Source organism: Camelina sativa, chromosome 3 (genome assembly GCF_030686135.1).
Source record: "Camelina sativa cultivar CO46 ecotype springtype chromosome 3, ASM3068613v1".
Taxonomy (NCBI): Eukaryota; Viridiplantae; Streptophyta; class Magnoliopsida; order Brassicales; family Brassicaceae; genus Camelina; species Camelina sativa.
The window spans coordinates 17,161,976-17,182,748 of NC_141882.1; the positions used below are offsets into that span (position 1 = coordinate 17,161,976).

A 20,773-nucleotide genomic window follows, 5' to 3' on the forward strand; every position below is an offset into this window, starting at 1 on the left:
CGATTTAACTTACTGTATCAGAAAGCCACCCATAGGTACCATATTGTTCTGGCCTCACTAGCCAGTCCTTTCGCTCGGTGATTAGCTCCCTATAGAATTCAACTTCGACTGGTCCCTTGCCTAACGGAGTATTCCTAACAAACAAATAAACACAAGTTTATATAATTTTAACAAGTTGTGATTAACTTGTTAAAAAAAGGGTCTAAAGGGTTCATACTCGGCTTTCTTTAGAAAATCCAAAAGTTTCTGCAACTTGACCGGATCAACAGGTGCCAGAGGATCATATATTCCAGGTCCAGGTGAACAGTTCTTCCTCATGCACTCCAGTCTGTTGTCTCCAATATAAGGGAAAATCCTGTTTGGATGAGCTTGTTGTGTATTCAATGCACTCCCATCCAGGGACAGCTTAACACTATCCAGCCTTAAAGCTTGAATTCTATCAAGCCTAATATGTTCCTCTGTATCTTCCTTAGATTCAGGTTCAAGTGCATTGGCTTCAGCAATAAACTGGTCTGTAATTTCACATACACTGCTTTCATCAGCTTCAGCCCCAGCTTCTCCCTTATTCAAGCCTCCAGGTTTTACAGGAGACAACAGCCTAACAGCAGTAGGATTTTTAGGCTTTCTACCTCTTTTCTTTGGCTGAATGTCTCCAGCCGCTAATTCTTTGGCCTTCTTTGCCGCAGCTGCAGCTACTTCTTTTGCCTTCTTTGCCGCAGCTACTTCTTTCACCTTCTTTGTCGCAGCTACTTCTTTGGCCTTTTTTGCCGCCTCTAACTCTTTGGCTTTCTCTGCCGTCTCTAACTCTTTGGCATTTCTCCTCGTGGAATGTCGTGTTTTCGTATCAGCTGGTTTCTTAATAGCTGGAGACTTCTTAGCAGCTGGAGACGGCTTAGTAGCTGGAGACTTCTGAAGGAAATCAAGAGGATTATCAAAATCATCCATCAGATTCTTACAGATCCCATCCAGACCACTGCTATCAACAGATTTCTTTTCCTGTATAGCATAGCGAAGACAATTAACGATAATGATAACTCAACCTAAACATTCTGGAAAATCAGCCATAAAATTAACATAAATCAGACATTACCGGAGGATTGTTGACAGAGTAGTTTTGTTGCATTTTTCTTGGAATAACTGGTGTCGCTTTTGGTGTCGTTAGTTTTGCCTGAATGTCCGGTGATACCAGGTCCTTTATTTTGAAATTTGAAATTGCAGATGCCGTGTTTTTCACAGGTCCCGTGTTTTGGCCAGTTTGCCCAACACCCATGGAAAGCATGTGATCTTTCATCTGTTTGAGATCACGCTCAAAAGATCCAAACCTGGTTTCCATCCTTTCATTCATCTTCTTTTCCAAACTACCTCTAATCTTCTTCTCCAGATCAGAAGGCATATTGGCAATGTTTGTATCAAGGGTGTCAAACCTTGAGTTTAACCTAGACACCAAGTTAACAAGAGTTCTAACCAACACAACTTCCCCCGCATCTTCCTCCTCACTAGCCAACTGAAACAAATACACAAACTGTCGTAAACAAGCTAACAAAATGTTACATAAAATATAAACTCACTATACACCAAATAACTTACCTTTTTTCCTTTCTTCTTCCTCTCATGTGCAGCTCCTACTCCTTCACCAGATTCACCACCCTAAATGGTGGAAGTTTCATCCTTCTGGATTTTCCGCTTCTTTGCAGGAGGAGATTCAGGCTCAAAAGCTGCTTTAGCTTTCTTTTTCTTCTTCTTCTTATCACTCCCCCCCCCCTTAGCCTCCCAAAAACCTTTAACAAGCGTATCCATATGTATGTCTTCGATCATGCAATCAACAGCTAGGTCGTCTTCTTGATCTGGCCACGTATGAAATAGATCGCAACCATTTTCCTTCATAACCATTTTACAGACACACAGCTGTAACATAAGAGATTATGAAACCCATCAGTAAGTTTTAACTCAGCCATCACTAAACCATAACTCAGTCATAGAAGAACCATAACTCAGCCATCATAGAACATAAATCAGCCATCAAAGAACCATAACTCAGCCATCACTAAACCATAACTCAACAATCACTAAACCATAACTCAGCAATTACTATACTAAATAATAACTCGGCACACTTTCAGTCCTTCCCTGAGTTCATTTAATGATGGACCTTCCCCACCAGGCACTTTCAAAAGTCTGAAGAACTCTTTGTGTTTCTTTTCAAGTTCAAACCGCTCTGTTGGCATTGGGTCTATGTTTAACCCCATCACATGAGCAAACTCATTCAACCCAAACCTGATAGGTTAACCACCGACGACAAACCAAAGCTCCTTCTTATGTACCCATAACTGGTTACATAGCAGGAAATGTACTATCTTACCAGACCAGACGAATTGGCTATCAACTAGCTTAGAGATTATTCCAATAGGTACATCCTTTGTTTAATCCCAAGCATCTTGTCCTATTGATTCCCTAATCGCAGGGAATTCTCCCATCCTGATATTGGTATTAATATCTCTAAACTCTAGATTAGAGTTTCCTTCAGCGTATAGTCTTGGGGGGTAATCCCTTGCTTGTTCTTCAGAAATAATCGCCATCGACATCTGATAAATAATATAATTCATAAGTAAATCATAAAATAAATCAGCCATAATATAAAACAAACTCATACACAAAGCATAACATAACTCAGTCACAAATACATAACTCAAATCTAAAGCATAAGAAAACTCAGTCACCAATACAAAACTTAGCCGCAAAATAAAACAAATCAGCCATCGAATCGAATAGATCTAACAAATCAGCCGTAAACCCTAAAATAACTGAGCCGCAACATAAAACAAAAAGTAAATCAGCCATCGAATCGAATAGATCTAACAAATCAGCCGTCATTAACGACGGCGACAATCAGCCGTAAATCATCGATAAAAACCCACATTCAGCCAGAAAACTCGAAACTAAACACTCGACACATACCAGAACGTTTAAACGAAGACGAACACGACGACGAAGATAGAGAGAGAGCGAGCAAAGACGGCGAGAGAGAGCGACGATGAAGAAAGATAGTGCGACGTCGAGGAGAGAGAGAGAGCGAGCAAAGACGGCGAGAGATGAAGGCGAGAGATGACGGCGAGAGATTGACGGCGAAGAAGAGTTTTTTTTTTGCGGTTTGTGAACAGTGAAACTGTTCACTTTCCCTCTCTTTGATATAAACAAGAATTGTCGATTGATTCTGAGAAAAACTGCTTAGTGACGTGGTAAAACAAAAATGATGTGTATTTTAATTTGCTGATGTGTATTTATTTTTTTTTTGACCAAAATCGAAAAACTAATCCCAAAGGGTAAACTGTAATTACACCCAATGCAATAAACATTTGAGCAATTTTAAAGAAATTGTTAGATATGGGGAATAAACCAACTTTTGGATAACCTTTCAGTAATTTTTTTCTTCTTATTTTCATATAAAGAAAGTCAAATAATTATTCTGAACCAGGAAATCACAAAGGATCCGTAAACTAAGCCGCCAGAATAATTGTTACTACTACTAGAATGATTAAGAACTAGGGATTGGACTCGCACATACATGCGGAGTTAAGTTTTTTAAAAAACTAAGTTTGCAATTAGGTTTAGACTATTTTACGCACATGCAGATTTATATTATTTGGTGTTAATTTTTGTAAACTAAACCTATGGAGGTTTTTTTTTTATATACTTGTTTGTATTTTATTAAAAATAGTGAGAGACCTATAATATTAAATTTGGACAAAAATATAAAATTGTCTAATTTAATTCAACCCAAAGTCTTTAGGGGCCATAATTATAGAAATCCATTATATTTTTAGATGGATCTTGTGTTGAAAATTATATAAGCCTCATCTTTGTATCGGTTGAAGTTCTCATTAAAAGAAAAAAAAAAAACAAAAGAAAGAAAGAAATGAAACAGCAAAAAACAATTGGTATGTTCACTGGAGGAAATTGGCACCACCAAAGTCAATGGTTAACTCGATAATAGTTCCATCAAATTAGATGTGTTTGTTAAAACAAAATAAACAATTTCAAATACTACAATTATAATTGACCAAAAAAATACACGGTTAAGTAAAAAAATATAACAAAAAGGGCAAAACATATTTGATCTCACATATTCCTAACTGAAAAATAAGAGTGGAAAAAATATAATATAATAAGAGTGGGAAAATAATGAAATATGTAAAAGGTAAGAGTAAAATTTAGGGATATAATATTTACAACTAACAACATATTTTGGGGCCGTATTTTGCTTAATCACATTTTGATGGGCCTCATATTGACCCCTTTCAGTTTTTTTTTTTTTTGTTTCGACCATGTGAAAAAGAGGGAGGAAAACAATAACACAAAGACTTTTCCAGAAGATGAAAAACTTTACTTTTACAGAGACGATTGATCAAAAGTGACGATTTGTAGCAAAAATCTTCCAATCAAATGTGATCATCATCAAATCCTTCTACGATTTTAAGCTAAGACCGGATCAAATAACGTATAGTTTGAAGAGGTGAGTAAGAATTTGTATGTGTCTTATACTTTTTTATTCCCAGTTGTATGATTTGATTATTATTCTTATTAAACTTTCATGGATCAATAGATCTTGGGTAAGATTCTTCAAGTTATCTCTGTTAACATGTGTTACTTTTTCATGTTTGGATCAAGTTTTAGAATCGATTTTTAGTTTCGTTTTCAGATTTTATTTCGATGCTTCAAATTCTAGTTAATTGATCTGAGACGATTTTAATATTATAGATTTCGATTTCTGTTTATTGATTTATTAGATTCCATCTAGTATATGAATGTTGAAGTATATTGACCGAAATATAATATTTAGGCCGATGGCTGAATTTTTTGAAATTTATACTGGATGAGGCTATTCAGAAAAAGAAACTTGAAGAAGAGGTCACATTTTTACAACCACCTAATAACCTGCTTTTTGCACTTGATAACAAATGTATCTTCGTAGTGATTTTGGTCCGACCTTGAGTTTCATAAATTTGGTAGTTCACAGTTGAGTCTTATTCTTCTAGATGAGACAATGCTCGGACAAAGGGACCAAACGTTTGCTACCCTCAAGGCATTTCCAAGCAAAAGAGAATCTGTGAACGGACAGAAGGCACTGTTTGCTACACTATGTGAGCAAGGTAATAGCAATTTCTTCTAAAATGTTTAAGTCAGTGTGTGTAAAACTGCCTTTGTGGTTCTTAAAACTTTCTATCCTGAATGTTTGGCGAATCTTGCAGCCAAAGGTAACTTTTGCTCACTCACATACATATATGATCATCTCTTGAGATGTTTTGTTGCTATAATTTCTCATTGTTCCCCTATTTTTCTTTTGATTCGATAAGCAGAGGCAAATCAAGTTAAGGTGGGCTTACAACGTTGTTAATGATTCTCAGAAGCTACGAAGATGAAACTGTCTGCAGAGGCGCCGCTGGTGCAATCGCCAATCTCGCAATGAATGGTAAACACTTATGGATATTGATTAATAACAATTGGAGGTTAAACAGATGGTGAAAGCTGAAACAGACTAATCAAATGGCTATTATTTTCTCTTTCTATCCTATAATTTCTTTAAAGCTATTAAAATTAAGAAATTTATATTTTGTGTGTTGATTAACTTGGTATGACATATAGTTGTTTGAATTTTTTTTAATGAGAATTACGTAAAAAAACTCACTCTTAAACTTCGTCTTCACAACAATAATTATTGCTACTGTACTTTTGCATTTTGCAGATTCAAGAAGTAAACACTTGGCTATAAATACATCCAAGGGATTGAAGGAGAAAATGACTTTCTCGAAAATTTGAGAAATAATATAGGTAAGTAGTAAATTATTTAAATGCCTAAACAATAATAGATTATATGAAATATATAAGGTATATAACCATAAACCATCTCCAAGAATTCTTCATTATGCCGAGAACCATAACTTAGCTTTGTTCCTTTAGAACCATAATCATAGCTTAGCTTTGTTCCTTTAGTTGAACTGGAAAAGAAAACCGTTTTATTAAACATAAGAGTTGCTTATTTTCTGTTAATGAAAATGATAATATAAAAACAGGAAGATAAACCAATAAAGATATCATATTTGATTGTGTTAGAATATAAAATACACACGTAAGAGAGTTTTTAAAATGGTATGGTCTCCACTCGTTAGTCTTTTCATATTTAGTCTTCTCATGAGAGATTTATTGAGTGCATTCTTTTTTCAATATAGATCAATAGATGGACATCAGGTTATAGAAGTCATGTTCAGAAAGCTCATCTTGTAGGCCTGTGGTGCTGCCTTCATATATTAACTTGCATGAATTTCTCGAGATCTTTCCAATCTCCATAAGATCTCTCAAAACTGTGCATGTTATTTTCACTGAATCATAGTTTTTCAGCCTACAAACCAATCACAAAAATTAGAATAAGAATTTTGCTACGTATAAACTAAGATCTGAGTATTAGTTTAAAAGTTTGATACTTACAATTATGTTTCCAAATCGTTTATGCTCTCTCCAAATTTTGCAATATATGGCTTCTCGAAATGGAGAAGCTTGGTTTGGATGTATCAGCCGGTTATGAAAATCTTCACGTTTAAGATAAGTGAATCAAAGTTTTCAACAATTTCAATGAGATCTATTGTTCTAAAATTAAAAAAGAGATTTATTATAAACATATAAACATGATTTAAAATGTCTTACATAAAGAGTAAAAAAAGATCCTTACCACTTTACCCCACCGGGGAAGCGTTGAATGAATGTGTCGATTGTTGGTTTTGCAGTTTCCTCACTTTTGGAGATCTTCCCTGATATGCTTGTAAAATTTTTGTAAACTCAGGTATATCTTACAAACTTACCTTAAGAATGGAGCTGATATCTATAGGCATGAATCAGAGAACCCTAGCAGGAAAAAGTTTCACTATTAATGTCAGAGTCAAAACCGATAAGAGGAAGATAGTTAAACTTACCGCAGTAATATCATCTCAATTGTCTCTATAATGTAAGTTGTATATTGCTTCGACGTGTGGACGATTTTAACTTTGATCTTCCATGCTGTTTTGAAGGGCTTAATATCGGACAGAAGAGTGATTCCATCATTGGCGGCCATCTATACTATCAAGGTAAACTTTCAGAGTTGTTATTAGGTTTGATGTGTTTGGTCGTGTATGACGTTTTGGATGGTTTTTATAGTAGTAGTGGAGGTGATTCGTTGCGATGATAGAAACAACACAATCTTCTTAGTTGTTAATTGAAACATCCTAGAATATTATATGTAATCTGTTTCGATTTTCAGTTGATGTTTTCTCGTTTTGGTAAGATTTTCTTTGCTTTGAAAAGAAAATGATTTTATTTCGGTTTGATATGTTATTATAGAGGATGTTTAGGGATATCATTGCAATCTTTTTAAAACGTTTTAAATGGTGAATCAGAAATTATGGAGATGATAGAGAACAATTTTGTTAGTTTTGGAACGGAGTAAGTTTCAGGTTATTTATATTCTTGATTTGGGATTTTATTGTAATCATTATTAGATTGATTAGTTCATCATGTAAACGGTATTTTCCAAATTTCTGTTTATCTTGGAGTTTAAATGTCGAAGAGAGTTGATATGGTAGGTAGTATGAATTAGGTAGGTAGTTAATATATGTAATACATGATCCCTTATTTTTCATTGTATTTTTACTCACAGGTTGATGTAGAAGCTGTTTGGATACATTTGCAATATGTACAAGATCCGAGTAGAGTAGTAGGCAAACAGTTGGGATCCGCGTCCTTTTACACTTCAGATTACCTATTTGTCCTTAATTTTTTTTTCTTTCTTCTTCCTTGCTTTTGTCCTTAGGGGCATGATATGGAATTTATTTTTTTTTTCCGAAAATCCCTCCTTTGTACTCCCCAATTAATAGTATAGATATATATAAGAGTATTTTGTAGGTACGAAGTAATAAAGTTTGTTTTAAAAGTTTCAAACAAAGTAAAAAAAAAAAAATTGAAATGAGTGGTTTATTCAAAGTTAGCAAATATGAGGAAAGATTGCGAAAGGTGATGATAAGGTTGCCATACAATACAACCCATACCTAACTCTCAACTATATCTCAACCCCCATTCTTTCATATTAAGCCATGCATTACTATTCTTCAGTTGTCAACGAGCCATTACTAATCATTAAAAAAAAAAAAATCAAACAAAACGAAGAAACAGTTTTTTTTTTTTTTCTAATCTGGCGGTTTCAGTTTTTGTTTACATAAACAAACAGTGTAATTATTGGATTTTATTGATATTTCAAACACTTTTCATCAGTAGATTATTAAAACATAATGTAAACTACAGTTTAAAGATTTATAGCATCAAGACAGGGAGTAGTGATGATGTCTTGGTGAAATAAACGATTTTCTAAAGATGCATGTTTGTAACACAATGCTTCTTGAATTATGTTCGTAAAAAACAAAGTAGAATCATTTTGAGACATTAATTGAACTAGACTATATAGTCTGGATGCGATGCGATGTGGTAAATGTTATTATTCTTGGCTTAACAATATGGCCATGAAAAATATTAAGAGATGGTCTCATGAGTATGACTGTATGAGGTAGGTAGATGAAGGAGGATTGGTAAAAAAGCTATAAAAATATTTACATGATCCTAACTTAGTAACTTGATCTTTTTTTGTTACAACAGTAGTCTAGATATTGGTCCAAAATACGTTCTAATTAATGGGAAACCCGAAAATAGAAAGAAAAAAAAAAACATTTGAAACAAGTAACTCCAAATCAAGAGCAACATGAAAGGTTGGTCGCCTAAACCACCCAACCCCTGCGTCAACGACTCAACACAAATACAGTTCCTCTTGGCTTTAAGCTAGCTATTGCACATTCCTAAGACAACAATAAATTATTTTTCTTTAAAAACGAGAATAGACCGACCAAATGTATGAAATAATAAATGTCATGCAATGTGCAATCCATTTGCCATGGCCTCATGTGACGTATTTGAAGTTCATTTATCACGGACGGTAGAAATTTACTGTCATCTTCGTAGCTTACCTAATACAATCCCCATTTTTAAAATAGATATATTTCATTGCTCAACAAATTTATATCCATGTTTTGCTATTATTAAAATAGATGTCTCCATCAAATAATAAGTACTGCAATCATAGAGAGGTGGTATCATCCGTTGCTTTGTTCGGATACAAATGTAGTAAACCTTCTTTTTTTTTTGTTAACTATGTAGTAAACTTTTACATAACAAAATATGAAATAAGCTCAATTAACATTTTAAAAATATACTTTTCAATAGTCTTAAAGATGTATCCACAAAAGTAAAATATGATCTTAAACTAAAGTTAGTTAAAGAGAATATAATACTATAGACAATAAAGAATAATATCTCATGATTTGGCCTCGCGAATATATCATACAGTTTCCAACTGAATTAAATGTATCTTACATAAAACACAAATAAGAATGGTACATTAATTTAATTATAATCTAATAAAACTATACAATAGATGCTGTAAAAAAAACACACAAAAAATCTATGCACTAGTTTTGGCAATTCAAAAGCTAGTTAGATTCAAGAAAATGGTCTAAACAAAGGATGGTCTTTACATTCTTTAAAATGAGTTCAACTCAAGAAATTTTGATTCTTAGTTTTTTTTTTATATATAATTTTATAAAATTGACTTCTTTATTTTCTTATTTTCTTTATTCGAAAAGTTCAAATAAAACTTTTGTTGGATAAAAAAAATAAAAATGAGAAGCATGAGCGGAAAAAACAAGAGTGGAAGAGGGAAAAAAAAAAAGAGAAGAGAGGGTAGCTGAGGAACAACAACTACGGCGCCTCCTAACAAAAAGGGATCGAAACCAAAAAAAAAAAAAAAGAAAACACAATGGAGAAGGTGTGGAGTGTGGCGGAGGCAGAGACCACGTGCACTCTCTTCTCTTCATCTTCTTCTTCTTCTTCTTCTTCTTCTTCTTCTTCTTCTTCTTCTTCTTCTTCTTCGTTTTCATCTTCCTCTCTTCATCTGCCATTATTAACTCTCTTGACCCCACCTTCCTTCTCCTCTTCTAACTCCAACCTACCCTCTCTCCCATTCTCTTCCCTCCTTCTCTTTAAACCCTTCTCTCTCATTCTCTCTCTCTCTCTCTCATTCTCTCTCTCTCTCTCTCTCTCTCTCTCTCTCTCTCTTTGTTATTGTTTAGGTAAAGGCCCCAAAATTGTGGCGTTCTGTCTGAGATGGTCTTTTGACTCCTCTCTACCCCTACAAGGTTTGAAAGTTTTCTTCTTTTGCTGATTTCGTTATCTGGGTCTTTTAAAGTTTTGATTTTTTTTATTGTGATTTCAACTTCTTATTGGAGTTGGGTTTGTTGAGCTTCGACTTCAATTGTGGGGTTTTAATCATTACTTAATCTCCTCTTAGATCTCTCAGATTTCTAAAAGGGACTCATTATTGGATAATGATCTCGCTTTCTTACTTGCATGATCTTTTGCTTATGATTGTGTTTTTGCTTTTCTTTTACTTTTTCTTCATATGAATACGCATTGCTGTCATATTCTTTATCCAGCTTAATTCCACCTTTGCATCTTCATTTGTACTCCGAAATATACTTGTTTTTCATAGTCCTGATATGTTTATTCAAGTCAATTTTGGTAGATAGCATCTTTTTGTTACTTTGGAAGTACAATTCTGAGGTGATTTAGTATGTGTTTATGGCTGTTTTTGTAGATATATCAGAAGCTTTGAAGGACAGTAACAATGGCTGGCTCGGTTAACGGGTACCAGAGTGCTGTAGGACCTGGTATTAATTATGAGTCGGTGTCTCAAGTGGATGAGTTCTGTAAAGCACTTGGAGGGAAAAGGCCGATCCATAGTATTTTGATCGCTAACAATGGGATGGCAGCTGTGAAGTTTATACGTAGTGTCAGAACATGGGCTTACGAAACATTTGGCACTGAAAAAGCCATATTATTGGTGGGGATGGCAACCCCTGAAGACATGCGGATCAACGCAGAGCATATCAGAATTGCTGATCAGTTTGTGGAGGTTCCGGGAGGAACCAACAATAACAATTATGCTAACGTTCAGCTTATTGTAGAGGTAATATCAACTTTTGGGAACTACTAATATCTGAATTATCCTGTTGCACTGTATAGAACACATGAATTATCGATTTCGATTTCTCATGAGAAGCTCAACTCGAGCAAGAGAGTTGTGTGGTATTTTTTTTATTTTTTTTTCATTCATCTTTGTTCTAAAACCTGTGTGCAGATGGCTGAAGTAACACGCGTGGATGCAGTTTGGCCTGGTTGGGGTCATGCATCTGAGAACCCTGAATTACCTGATGCCCTAGATGCCAAGGGAATTATATTTCTTGGTCCCCCAGCAGCTTCAATGGGAGCGCTAGGAGATAAGATTGGTTCTTCGTTAATTGCACAAGCTGCTGATGTACCCACTCTGCCATGGAGTGGTTCCCATGTTAGTAAATTTACTCCTGTTAAGCTTAGCTTGTTTATCGGAGTTATGTTGCTATTTTCTAAAAACTGAATTCTTATGTTTTCAGGTTAAAATACCTCCTAATAGCAACTTGGTAACCATCCCCGAGGAGATCTATCGGCAAGCATGTGTCTACACAACTGAAGAAGCGATTGCTAGCTGTCAAGTTGTCGGTTACCCAGCGATGATCAAAGCTTCATGGGGTGGTGGCGGAAAAGGCATTAGGAAGGTCAGCTTGTGTAGATATGCGTTTGGGCTGTCAGTCTCCTCTTTTCATTGTAAACTAAACCGATTCCTATATTAGTTTTCTTATTCTGGTTTGTTTTCTTAGGTTCATAATGCTGATGAAGTTAGGGCTCTATTCAAGCAAGTTCAGGGTGAGGTCCCGGGGTCACCAATATTTATAATGAAGGTTGCGTCACAGGTATGGCTACTTAACTATATCTCTTGAGCTAGGCATAGCTGAGTTCTTATATTGTTACTTTACTAGAGAATTTGACTCTGTAGTGCATTGCATTTGTTTACATGTCATTTTTCTAATCTTTTTTTTTTTTTTTGTATAGAGCCGGCATTTAGAGGTCCAGCTGCTCTGTGACAAGTATGGAAATGTTTCAGCTCTGCATAGCCGCGATTGTAGTGTCCAGAGAAGACATCAAAAGGTTTGTTAGTGGTTGATTCTGGATTTTTGATTGTCTGGTTATATAGAAGATCCTTCTGTCTAATTTATTCATAGTTATATACATCAATTTTTATTCTCCAATTGAGTAAGAGTCCCTTTTTGGCAATGGCAAATTATTGCATGTGCTCTTACTTTACCGTTTGTATTATAGATCATCGAGGAGGGTCCAATTACTGTGGCTCCTCCAGAAACTGTCAAAAAACTTGAGCAGGCAGCTAGAAGGTTGGCTAAGAGTGTTAACTATGTTGGAGCTGCTACTGTTGAGTATCTCTACAGTATGGACACTGGGGAGTACTACTTCTTAGAGCTTAACCCTCGCTTACAGGTTGCTTACGCACTACAGTATTTTGTGTTGGAATCTATTGATAGGTTCGGGCTTGAAAATTGAATAACTTCTTTGACTTGATGTTTGAGCTCAGGTTGAGCACCCTGTAACTGAGTGGATTGCTGAGATAAATCTTCCTGCTGCCCAAGTTGCTGTGGGGATGGGAATTCCTCTCTGGCAAATCCCTGGTATATAGTCTGCATCCTTATTTTCCAGAGGCAGATGTTTCTCTTTTACTCCATGCACATGTGTAATGTATTGTCTATTTCGCTTTGATTTCTTAGAGATAAGACGGTTCTACGGTATAGAACATGGTGGAGGTTATGATTCTTGGAGAAAAACATCTGTCGTAGCCTCCCCTTTTGATTTTGATAAAGCTGAATCTATAAGGCCAAAAGGTCATTGTGTGGCTGTACGTGTGACAAGCGAGGATCCTGATGACGGGTTCAAACCAACCAGCGGTAGAGTACAGGTAATGGGATATCTCTGGAATTCAAAGTTGATCTTCATTCATTGAGAACTGTGTTAACACTTGACACTTGTATGAACTTGCAACAGGAATTGAGTTTTAAGAGCAAGCCAAATGTATGGGCGTACTTCTCTGTAAAGGTAGGTATATCTATAGATGCTTGGCTGTATAACATGTTTAGCTATGCTTTAAATTTTAACAACTACTTTTTACAGTCCGGTGGAGGCATCCACGAGTTCTCAGATTCTCAGTTTGGTAAGTTGAATGAATTTGGGCTGCTAGGTCAGTTCTTTTCTTGAGTTTTACAAATTGAAACTTCCTTTAATATTCTATCCAGGACATGTTTTCGCATTTGGGGAATCCAGAGCTCTGGCAATAGCGAATATGGTTCTTGGGCTAAAAGAAATTCAAATCCGTGGAGAAATTAGGACTAACGTTGACTACACCATCGACCTTTTACATGTACCTTTCCTTCTTCTTGCATACCAAGCTTACACTCTGTGTTTGCAATATCCTGACAAGATCATTTCAATTGTTAACCAGGCTGCTGATTACCGGGAAAACAAAATTCACACTGGTTGGTTGGACAGTAGGATTGCTATGCGGGTCAGAGCTGAAAGGCCTCCATGGTATCTCTCTGTTGTTGGCGGGGCTCTCTATGTAAGAACCTCTTTCTCAGAGATTTATTTCTCTTGTAAAGTTTCTATCTGGTGACGAGATGTTTTATTTGTCCAGAAAGCATCAGCGACCAGTGCTGCTGTGGTTTCTGATTACGTTGGCTATCTGGAGAAGGGGCAAATTCCTCCAAAGGTACTCCAATATCAGCGCTTTCTTTTATCTATCTCGTTATGTTCTTGTAGCTTACTTTTTCTCTTTTAACCTGCAGCATATATCTCTTGTGCATTCTCAAGTGTCTCTGAATATTGAAGGAAGTAAATATACGGTATGCTTCTACTGTCAAAATTTTACGTCTCTGCTCTCTTTTTCTGCTCGTGCATATTACTTTTGCACGGAAGATGTTGTAACTGAGGCTTACTAACCTGAACATAACTGTTTCCAGATTGATGTAGTCCGGGGTGGATCTGGAACCTACAGGCTAAGAATGAACAACTCAGAAGTTGTAGCAGAAATACACACTCTACGTGATGGAGGTCTGTTGATGCAGGCAAGTATTTGGCCTTTGTTGTATACTACAAGACAGGGACATACATGTGTCACGCATCAAAACTGGTTGAGAATCTCACATCTTATTCTGGTTTTCATTGTCATTGCAGTTGGATGGTAAAAGCCATGTGATATATGCAGAGGAGGAAGCTGCAGGAACTCGTCTACTTATTGACGGAAGAACTTGTTTACTACAGGTTTCTACTGAATTTTTTATTTTTAGTTTTCCATATTACTTCACGTTTGTCTGAAGTCATTTTTATCTTTAAGTTGTCTGTCAATTTTGGCTTATCAGAATGATCACGATCCTTCGAAGTTGATGGCTGAGACACCATGCAAGTTGCTGAGGTATTTGGTTTCAGACAACAGCAATATTGACGCTGATACGCCTTATGCTGAAGTTGAGGTCATGAAGATGTGCATGCCACTTCTTTCACCTGCTTCAGGAGTTATCCATTTCAAAATGTCTGAAGGACAAGCCATGCAGGTGAAAACCACTCCATTGCTAAACAAATATTGGTTTCCTACAGTTTTGTTCACATTGATTAACACTTCCATTATCTTCACAGGCTGGTGAACTTATAGCAAAGCTTGATCTCGATGATCCTTCTGCTGTAAGAAAGGCTGAACCCTTCCATGGAAGTTTTCCAAGATTAGGGCTTCCAACCGCAATTTCTGGCAAAGTTCATCAGAGATGTGCTGCAACTTTAAATGCTGCTCGCATGATTCTTGCTGGCTATGAGCATAAAGTAGATGAGGTAATCACTATTTTTTTTTAATTTCTTATTTGATTAACTTTTTAATTAGATTATTTGAGTCTCTGATTGATCATATGTTGCAGGTTGTTCAAGATTTACTTAATTGCCTTGATAGCCCTGAACTGCCATTTCTTCAGTGGCAAGAGTGCTTTGCAGTTCTGGCGACACGACTACCTAAAGATCTCAGGAACATGGTAACCACTTGTAAACTATTCATAATCTGTGTTCGTTTTCTATGATCTTGTTTTGAGTTTCAAATCTTTTAATACTTTCTTTTATAATTCTTTATCAGCTAGAATCAAAGTATAGGGAATTTGAGAGTATCTCCAGAAATTCCCTGACTGCCGATTTCCCTGCCAAACCTTTAAAAGGCATTCTTGAGGTGATTGCCTATTCTTTCTATCATTCCCAACACTATCCTGTTTTTTAATCTCTGAAATTTTTGGTTTACTTCTTGCAACAGGCACATTTATGTTCTTGTGATGATAAAGAGAGAGGTGCCCTAGAGAGGCTCATTGAACCATTGATGAGCCTTGCAAAATCTTATGAAGGTGGAAGAGAAAGTCATGCCCGTGTTATTGTTCATTCCCTCTTTGAAGAATATCTATCAGTTGAAGAATTATTCAATGACAACATGCTGGTAATATATGGTTCAATAACTAAGAAACGGATTTTTGGTTACTAGCTACCTCTGACGTGTCTTAATAATCATTTTATTTTTCTTGAATAGGCTGATGTTATAGAACGCATGCGTCAGCAATATAAGAAAGATCTGTTGAAGATTGTTGATATAGTGCTCTCACACCAGGTCTGTGATCATCCTTCTCAGACCAGGGTTCTCATTTCTTCATCACTATGTCACTGAATTGGAATGCTCATCTATTCTTCTTTTCAGGGCATAAAAAACAAAAACAAACTCGTTCTTCGGCTCATGGAGCAACTTGTTTACCCTAATCCTGCTGCGTATAGAGATAAACTTATCCGATTCTCAACACTTAACCATACTAACTACTCTGAGGTCCGTTTGCTTCCTTTATGTTTTATAATATTTATGTTTACATTCGTCAACTGATGATCAGTTTGTGTGTGTAGCTGGCACTCAAGGCGAGTCAATTGCTTGAACAGACCAAGCTAAGTGAACTTCGTTCAAACATTGCGAGAAGCCTGTCAGAGTTAGAAATGTTTACTGAGGATGGAGAAAATATGGATACTCCCAAGAGGAAAAGTGCCATTAATGAGAGGATGGAAGATCTTGTGAGCGCATCTTTAGCTGTTGAAGATGCTCTCGTGGGACTATTTGACCACAGCGATCACACACTTCAAAGACGAGTTGTTGAGACTTATATTCGCAGATTATATCAGGTTATAGTCCATTCTTTCGTACCATTATTATTCTTCTTTTTCGGCTTCATTTGTAAGACAATTTTGACGTCATTTTAACTCTACTCTTTCCATCAGCCCTATGTCGTTAAAGAAAGCGTGAGGATGCAGTGGCACCGTTCTGGTCTTATTGCTTCCTGGGAGTTCCTAGAGGAGCATATGGAAAGAAAAAACTTTGGCTTAGACGATCAAGAGACATCCGAAAAAGGAATTCTTGAGAAACGTAGTAAGAGAAAATGGGGGGCTATGGTTATAATCAAATCGCTACAGTTTCTGCCAAGTATAATAAGTGCAGCATTGAGAGAAACAAACCACAACGACTATGAAACTGCCGAAGCTTCTTTATCTGGCAATATGATGCACATTGCTATTGTGGGCATCAACAATCAGATGAGTCTGCTTCAGGACAGGTACTTGAAAGTCGCCACTGCATGATTGTTTAAAGCAGCTTAGGTGCCGTAATGTGTACCTAATATTGTTTCATTTTTGGTTTGTTTGTCTCAGTGGGGACGAGGACCAAGCTCAGGAAAGAGTAAACAAGCTGGCCAAAATTCTTAAAGAGGAAGAAGTTAGTTCGAGCCTCTGTTCTGCCGGTGTTGGTGTAATCAGCTGTATAATTCAGCGAGATGAAGGCCGAACACCCATGAGACATTCTTTCCATTGGTCAATGGATAAACAGTATTATGTAGAAGAGCCATTGCTGCGTCATCTTGAACCTCCTCTGTCCATATATCTTGAGTTGGTATGATCATGATTCACGACGATGAAATGTAAATTCGAGTTTCAGAGCTTCTTACAATTTTTTTTAATGATTGTTTACTTTTTGTCTGTTTCAGGATAAGCTGAAAGGATACTCAGATATACAATATACGCCTTCACGAGATCGTCAGTGGCATTTGTATGCTGTTACAGACAAGCCAGTGCCAATTAAGAGGATGTTCCTGAGATCTCTTGTTCGACAGGCTACAATGAATGACGGCTTTATGTTGCAGCAAGGGCAGGATAAGCAACTTAGCCAAACACTATTCTCCATGCCATATACCTCTAAATGTGTTTTGAGGTCTTTGATGGATGCCATGGAGGAACTGGAACTGAATGCCCATAATGCTTCCATGAAACCAGACCACGCACATATGTTCCTTTGCATACTACGTGAGCAGCAGATAGATGATCTTGTGCCTTACCCCAGGTAGCTATGGCTATTCCTTGACATGTTACCGTTTGTAATATGTCAGACCTTATGGTAATTATAATCAATGTGTTTCTCACAGGAGAGTTGAAGTGAATGCGGAAGATGAAGAAACTACAGTCGAGATGATCTTAGAAGAAGCAGCACGAGATATACATAGATCTATTGGGGTGAGAATGTATAGGTTGGGCGTGTGCGAATGGGAAGTGCGGTTGTGGTTGGTGTCCTCTGGACTGGTAAGTGGTGCTTGGAGGGTTGTGGTTGCAAACGTGTCAGGCCGTACATGCACTGTACATGTAAGTTCAGTTTACAAGTATTTGGTTGGACAAATAACGCAAAGAGTAAGACTGTAAGAGTACACATCTCAATGACTTAACCTGATGTAATTCGAGTTTTCAGATATACCGAGAAGTTGAAACTACTGGGAGAAACAGTTTAGTGTACCACTCAATAACCAAGAAGGGACCTCTGCATGGAACCCCAATCAATGATCAATATAAGCCACTGGGATATCTCGACAGACAACGTCTAGCGGCAAGGAGGAGTAACACTACTTATTGCTATGACTTCCCGTTGGTTTGTTACTGAACTCAGAAGATTCACACATACGTTTACTCTTCTGGCTACTTCCAATCCCCTTACGTTATATCTTTCCTTTTCAGGCATTTGGGACAGCCTTGGAACTATTGTGGGCATCACAATACCCAGGAGTTAAGAAACCATATAAGGATACTCTGATCAATGTTAAAGAGCTTGTATTCTCAAACCCAGAAGGTTCTTCGGGTACATCTCTTAATCAGGTTGAAAGACCACCGGGTCTCAATGACTTTGGAATGGTGGCGTGGTGCCTAGATATGTCGACTCCCGAGTTTCCTATGGGACGAAAACTTCTGGTAATCGCAAATGATGTCACCTTCAAAGCTGGTTCGTTTGGTCCTAGAGAGGATGCATTTTTCCTTGCTGTTACTGAACTCGCTTGTGCCAAGAAGCTTCCCTTGATTTACTTGGCAGCAAATTCTGGTGCGCGACTTGGGGTTGCTGAAGAAGTCAAAGCCTGCTTCAAAGTTGGATGGTCAGATGAAATTTCCCCTGAGAATGGTTTTCAGTATATATACCTAAGCCCTGAAGACTACGAACGGATTGAATCATCTGTCATTGCCCACGAAATGAAGCTCACCAGTGGGGAAACAAGGTGGGTAATTGATACGATCGTTGGTAAAGAAGATGGTATTGGTGTAGAGAACTTAACAGGAAGTGGGGCAATAGCGGGTGCTTACTCAAGGGCGTACAATGAAACTTTTACTTTGACCTTTGTTAGTGGAAGAACGGTTGGAATTGGTGCTTATCTTGCTCGCCTGGGTATGCGTTGCATACAGAGACTTGACCAGCCGATCATCTTGACCGGCTTTTCTACGCTCAACAAGTTGCTTGGGCGTGAGGTCTATAGCTCTCACATGCAACTTGGTGGCCCTAAAATTATGGGCACTAATGGTGTTGTTCATCTTACAGTCTCAGATGATCTTGAAGGCGTATCAGCAATTCTCAACTGGCTGAGCTACATTCCTGCTTACGTGGGTGGTCCTCTTCCTGTTCTTGCCCCTGTAGATTCACCAGAGAGAACTGTGGAGTACGTCCCAGAGAATTCTTGTGACCCACGAGCCGCTATAGCTGGGATTAACGACAATACCGGTAAATGGCTTGGCGGTATCTTTGATAAAAATAGCTTTATTGAGACTCTTGAAGGCTGGGCAAGGACGGTAGTGACTGGTAGAGCTAAGCTCGGGGGAATACCCGTTGGAGTTGTTGCAGTTGAGACACAGACTGTAATGCAGATCATCCCAGCAGATCCTGGACAGCTTGACTCTCATGAAAGAGTGGTTCCGCAAGCAGGGCAGGTCTGGTTTCCTGATTCTGCAGCCAAGACAGCTCAAGCGCTCATGGATTTCAACCGGGAAGAGCTTCCCTTGTTTATCCTTGCGAACTGGAGAGGATTTTCAGGTGGGCAGAGAGATCTTTTCGAAGGAATACTTCAGGCTGGTTCAACTATAGTAGAAAATCTGAGAACATATCGGCAGCCAGTGTTTGTGTACATCCCAATGATGGGAGAGCTGCGTGGTGGAGCGTGGGTTGTTGTTGACAGCCAAATAAATTCGGATTATGTTGAAATGTATGCTGATGAAACTGCTCGTGGAAATGTGCTTGAGCCAGAAGGGACGATAGAGATAAAATTTAGAACGAAAGAGCTGTTAGAGTGCATGGGAAGGTTGGACCAGAAGCTAATCAGTCTCAAAGAAAAACTGCAAGATGCCAAGCAAAGCGAGGTTTATGCGAACATCGAGCTTCTCCAGCAACAGATTAAAGGCCGAGAGAAACAGCTTTTACCAGTTTATATCCAAATTGCCACCAAATTTGCGGAACTTCATGACACTTCCATGAGAATGGCTGCGAAAGGAGTGATCAAAAGTGTTGTTGAATGGAGCGGCTCGCGGTCCTTCTTCTATAAAAAGCTCAATAGGAGAATTGCTGAGAGCTCTCTTGTGAAAAACGTACGGGAAGCGTCTGGAGACAACTTACCATATAAATCTGCAATGGGTTTAATTCAGGATTGGTTCTGCAATTCAGATATTGCCAAAGGGAAAGAAGATGCTTGGACAGACGACCAAGCGTTCTTTACATGGAAGGCCAATGTTAGTAACTACGAATTGAAACTGAGCGAGTTGAGAGCGCAGAAACTGCTGAATCAACTTGCAGAGATTGGGAATTCGTCGGATCTGCAAGCTCTACCTCAGGGTCTTGCTAATCTTCTAAACAAGGTATGAAATGAAAACTTAGAGAAAAAATTTGGTTTCTTTTCTGTATGGCTCTGTTTTTGGTGGCCTAAGTGAATGTGTGTGATGCAGGTGGATCCTTCAAAAAGAGAAGAGCTGGTGGATGCGCTACGAAAAGTGTTGGGTTAATGATTAATCAAAGAGGTTTAGCTTCTGTTCCAAGAAAGATGGACATTTAGAGTTGCCGTTGAAGTTATTATATTTGCTGTAAATGTTGTTGTAGCTTTTGTCATTCCCGTATAAGCGAATTACGCAATAATTCATTCAACATGTCACTATTGTTCCATAAATATTTATATTGTTAAGAATCAGAAATCTGTCACTGAACCAAAGCCAGTTTAACACCTGCTTCATACACTGAACCCTAAGATATAGTCCAAATAAAACTGAACTATGACAGCAATCAAAATTTCATTCTTAAAATATAGATTCTTTTTTTTAAGATCTTCCTTTTATGACGATAATTTATAAGTGTTGACCAATTTAAAGC

General features: G+C 37.4%; 1 protein-coding gene and 2 long non-coding RNA genes across 4 annotated transcripts; all 3 read left to right on the forward strand.

The window, feature by feature from the left end:
• Positions 1-4,370: 4,370 nt before the first annotated feature.
• LOC147947045 (uncharacterized) lies at positions 4,371-5,831 on the forward strand. The gene is made up of 4 exons (XR_015593860.1): positions 4,371-4,510; positions 5,034-5,147; positions 5,355-5,467; positions 5,741-5,831. It is a non-coding gene; the product is annotated as an uncharacterized LOC147947045 (long non-coding RNA).
• Positions 5,832-6,827: 996 nt separating this feature from the next.
• LOC147947046 (uncharacterized) lies at positions 6,828-7,984 on the forward strand. Its single transcript, XR_015593862.1, has 3 exons — positions 6,828-6,966; positions 7,059-7,115; positions 7,685-7,984. It is a non-coding gene; the product is annotated as an uncharacterized LOC147947046 (long non-coding RNA).
• Positions 7,985-9,751: 1,767 nt separating this feature from the next.
• On the forward strand, positions 9,752-20,615 carry LOC104777496 (acetyl-CoA carboxylase 1). Of its 2 annotated transcripts, XM_087506366.1 has the most exons (32): positions 9,752-10,265; positions 10,724-11,095; positions 11,267-11,473; positions 11,559-11,720; positions 11,823-11,915; positions 12,055-12,150; positions 12,322-12,495; positions 12,590-12,683; positions 12,780-12,967; positions 13,054-13,104; positions 13,180-13,219; positions 13,302-13,426; positions 13,508-13,624; positions 13,700-13,774; positions 13,851-13,907; positions 14,025-14,129; positions 14,239-14,325; positions 14,424-14,615; positions 14,698-14,886; positions 14,970-15,080; positions 15,179-15,268; positions 15,350-15,526; positions 15,617-15,694; positions 15,782-15,904; positions 15,979-16,248; positions 16,345-16,676; positions 16,771-17,008; positions 17,103-17,455; positions 17,538-17,751; positions 17,855-18,031; positions 18,118-20,268; positions 20,356-20,615. In XM_087506366.1, the coding sequence occupies exons 2-32, from the start codon at positions 10,754-10,756 to the stop codon at positions 20,410-20,412; spliced, it is 6,765 nt and encodes a 2,254-aa protein (XP_087362492.1). In that variant the 5' UTR covers positions 9,752-10,265; positions 10,724-10,753; the 3' UTR covers positions 20,413-20,615. The 2 variants fall into 2 exon arrangements, with proteins under 2 accessions (XP_087362492.1, XP_087362489.1); XM_087506363.1 differs by having other exon boundaries at positions 9,851-10,265; positions 13,302-13,624.
• Positions 20,616-20,773: the final 158 nt, after the last annotated feature.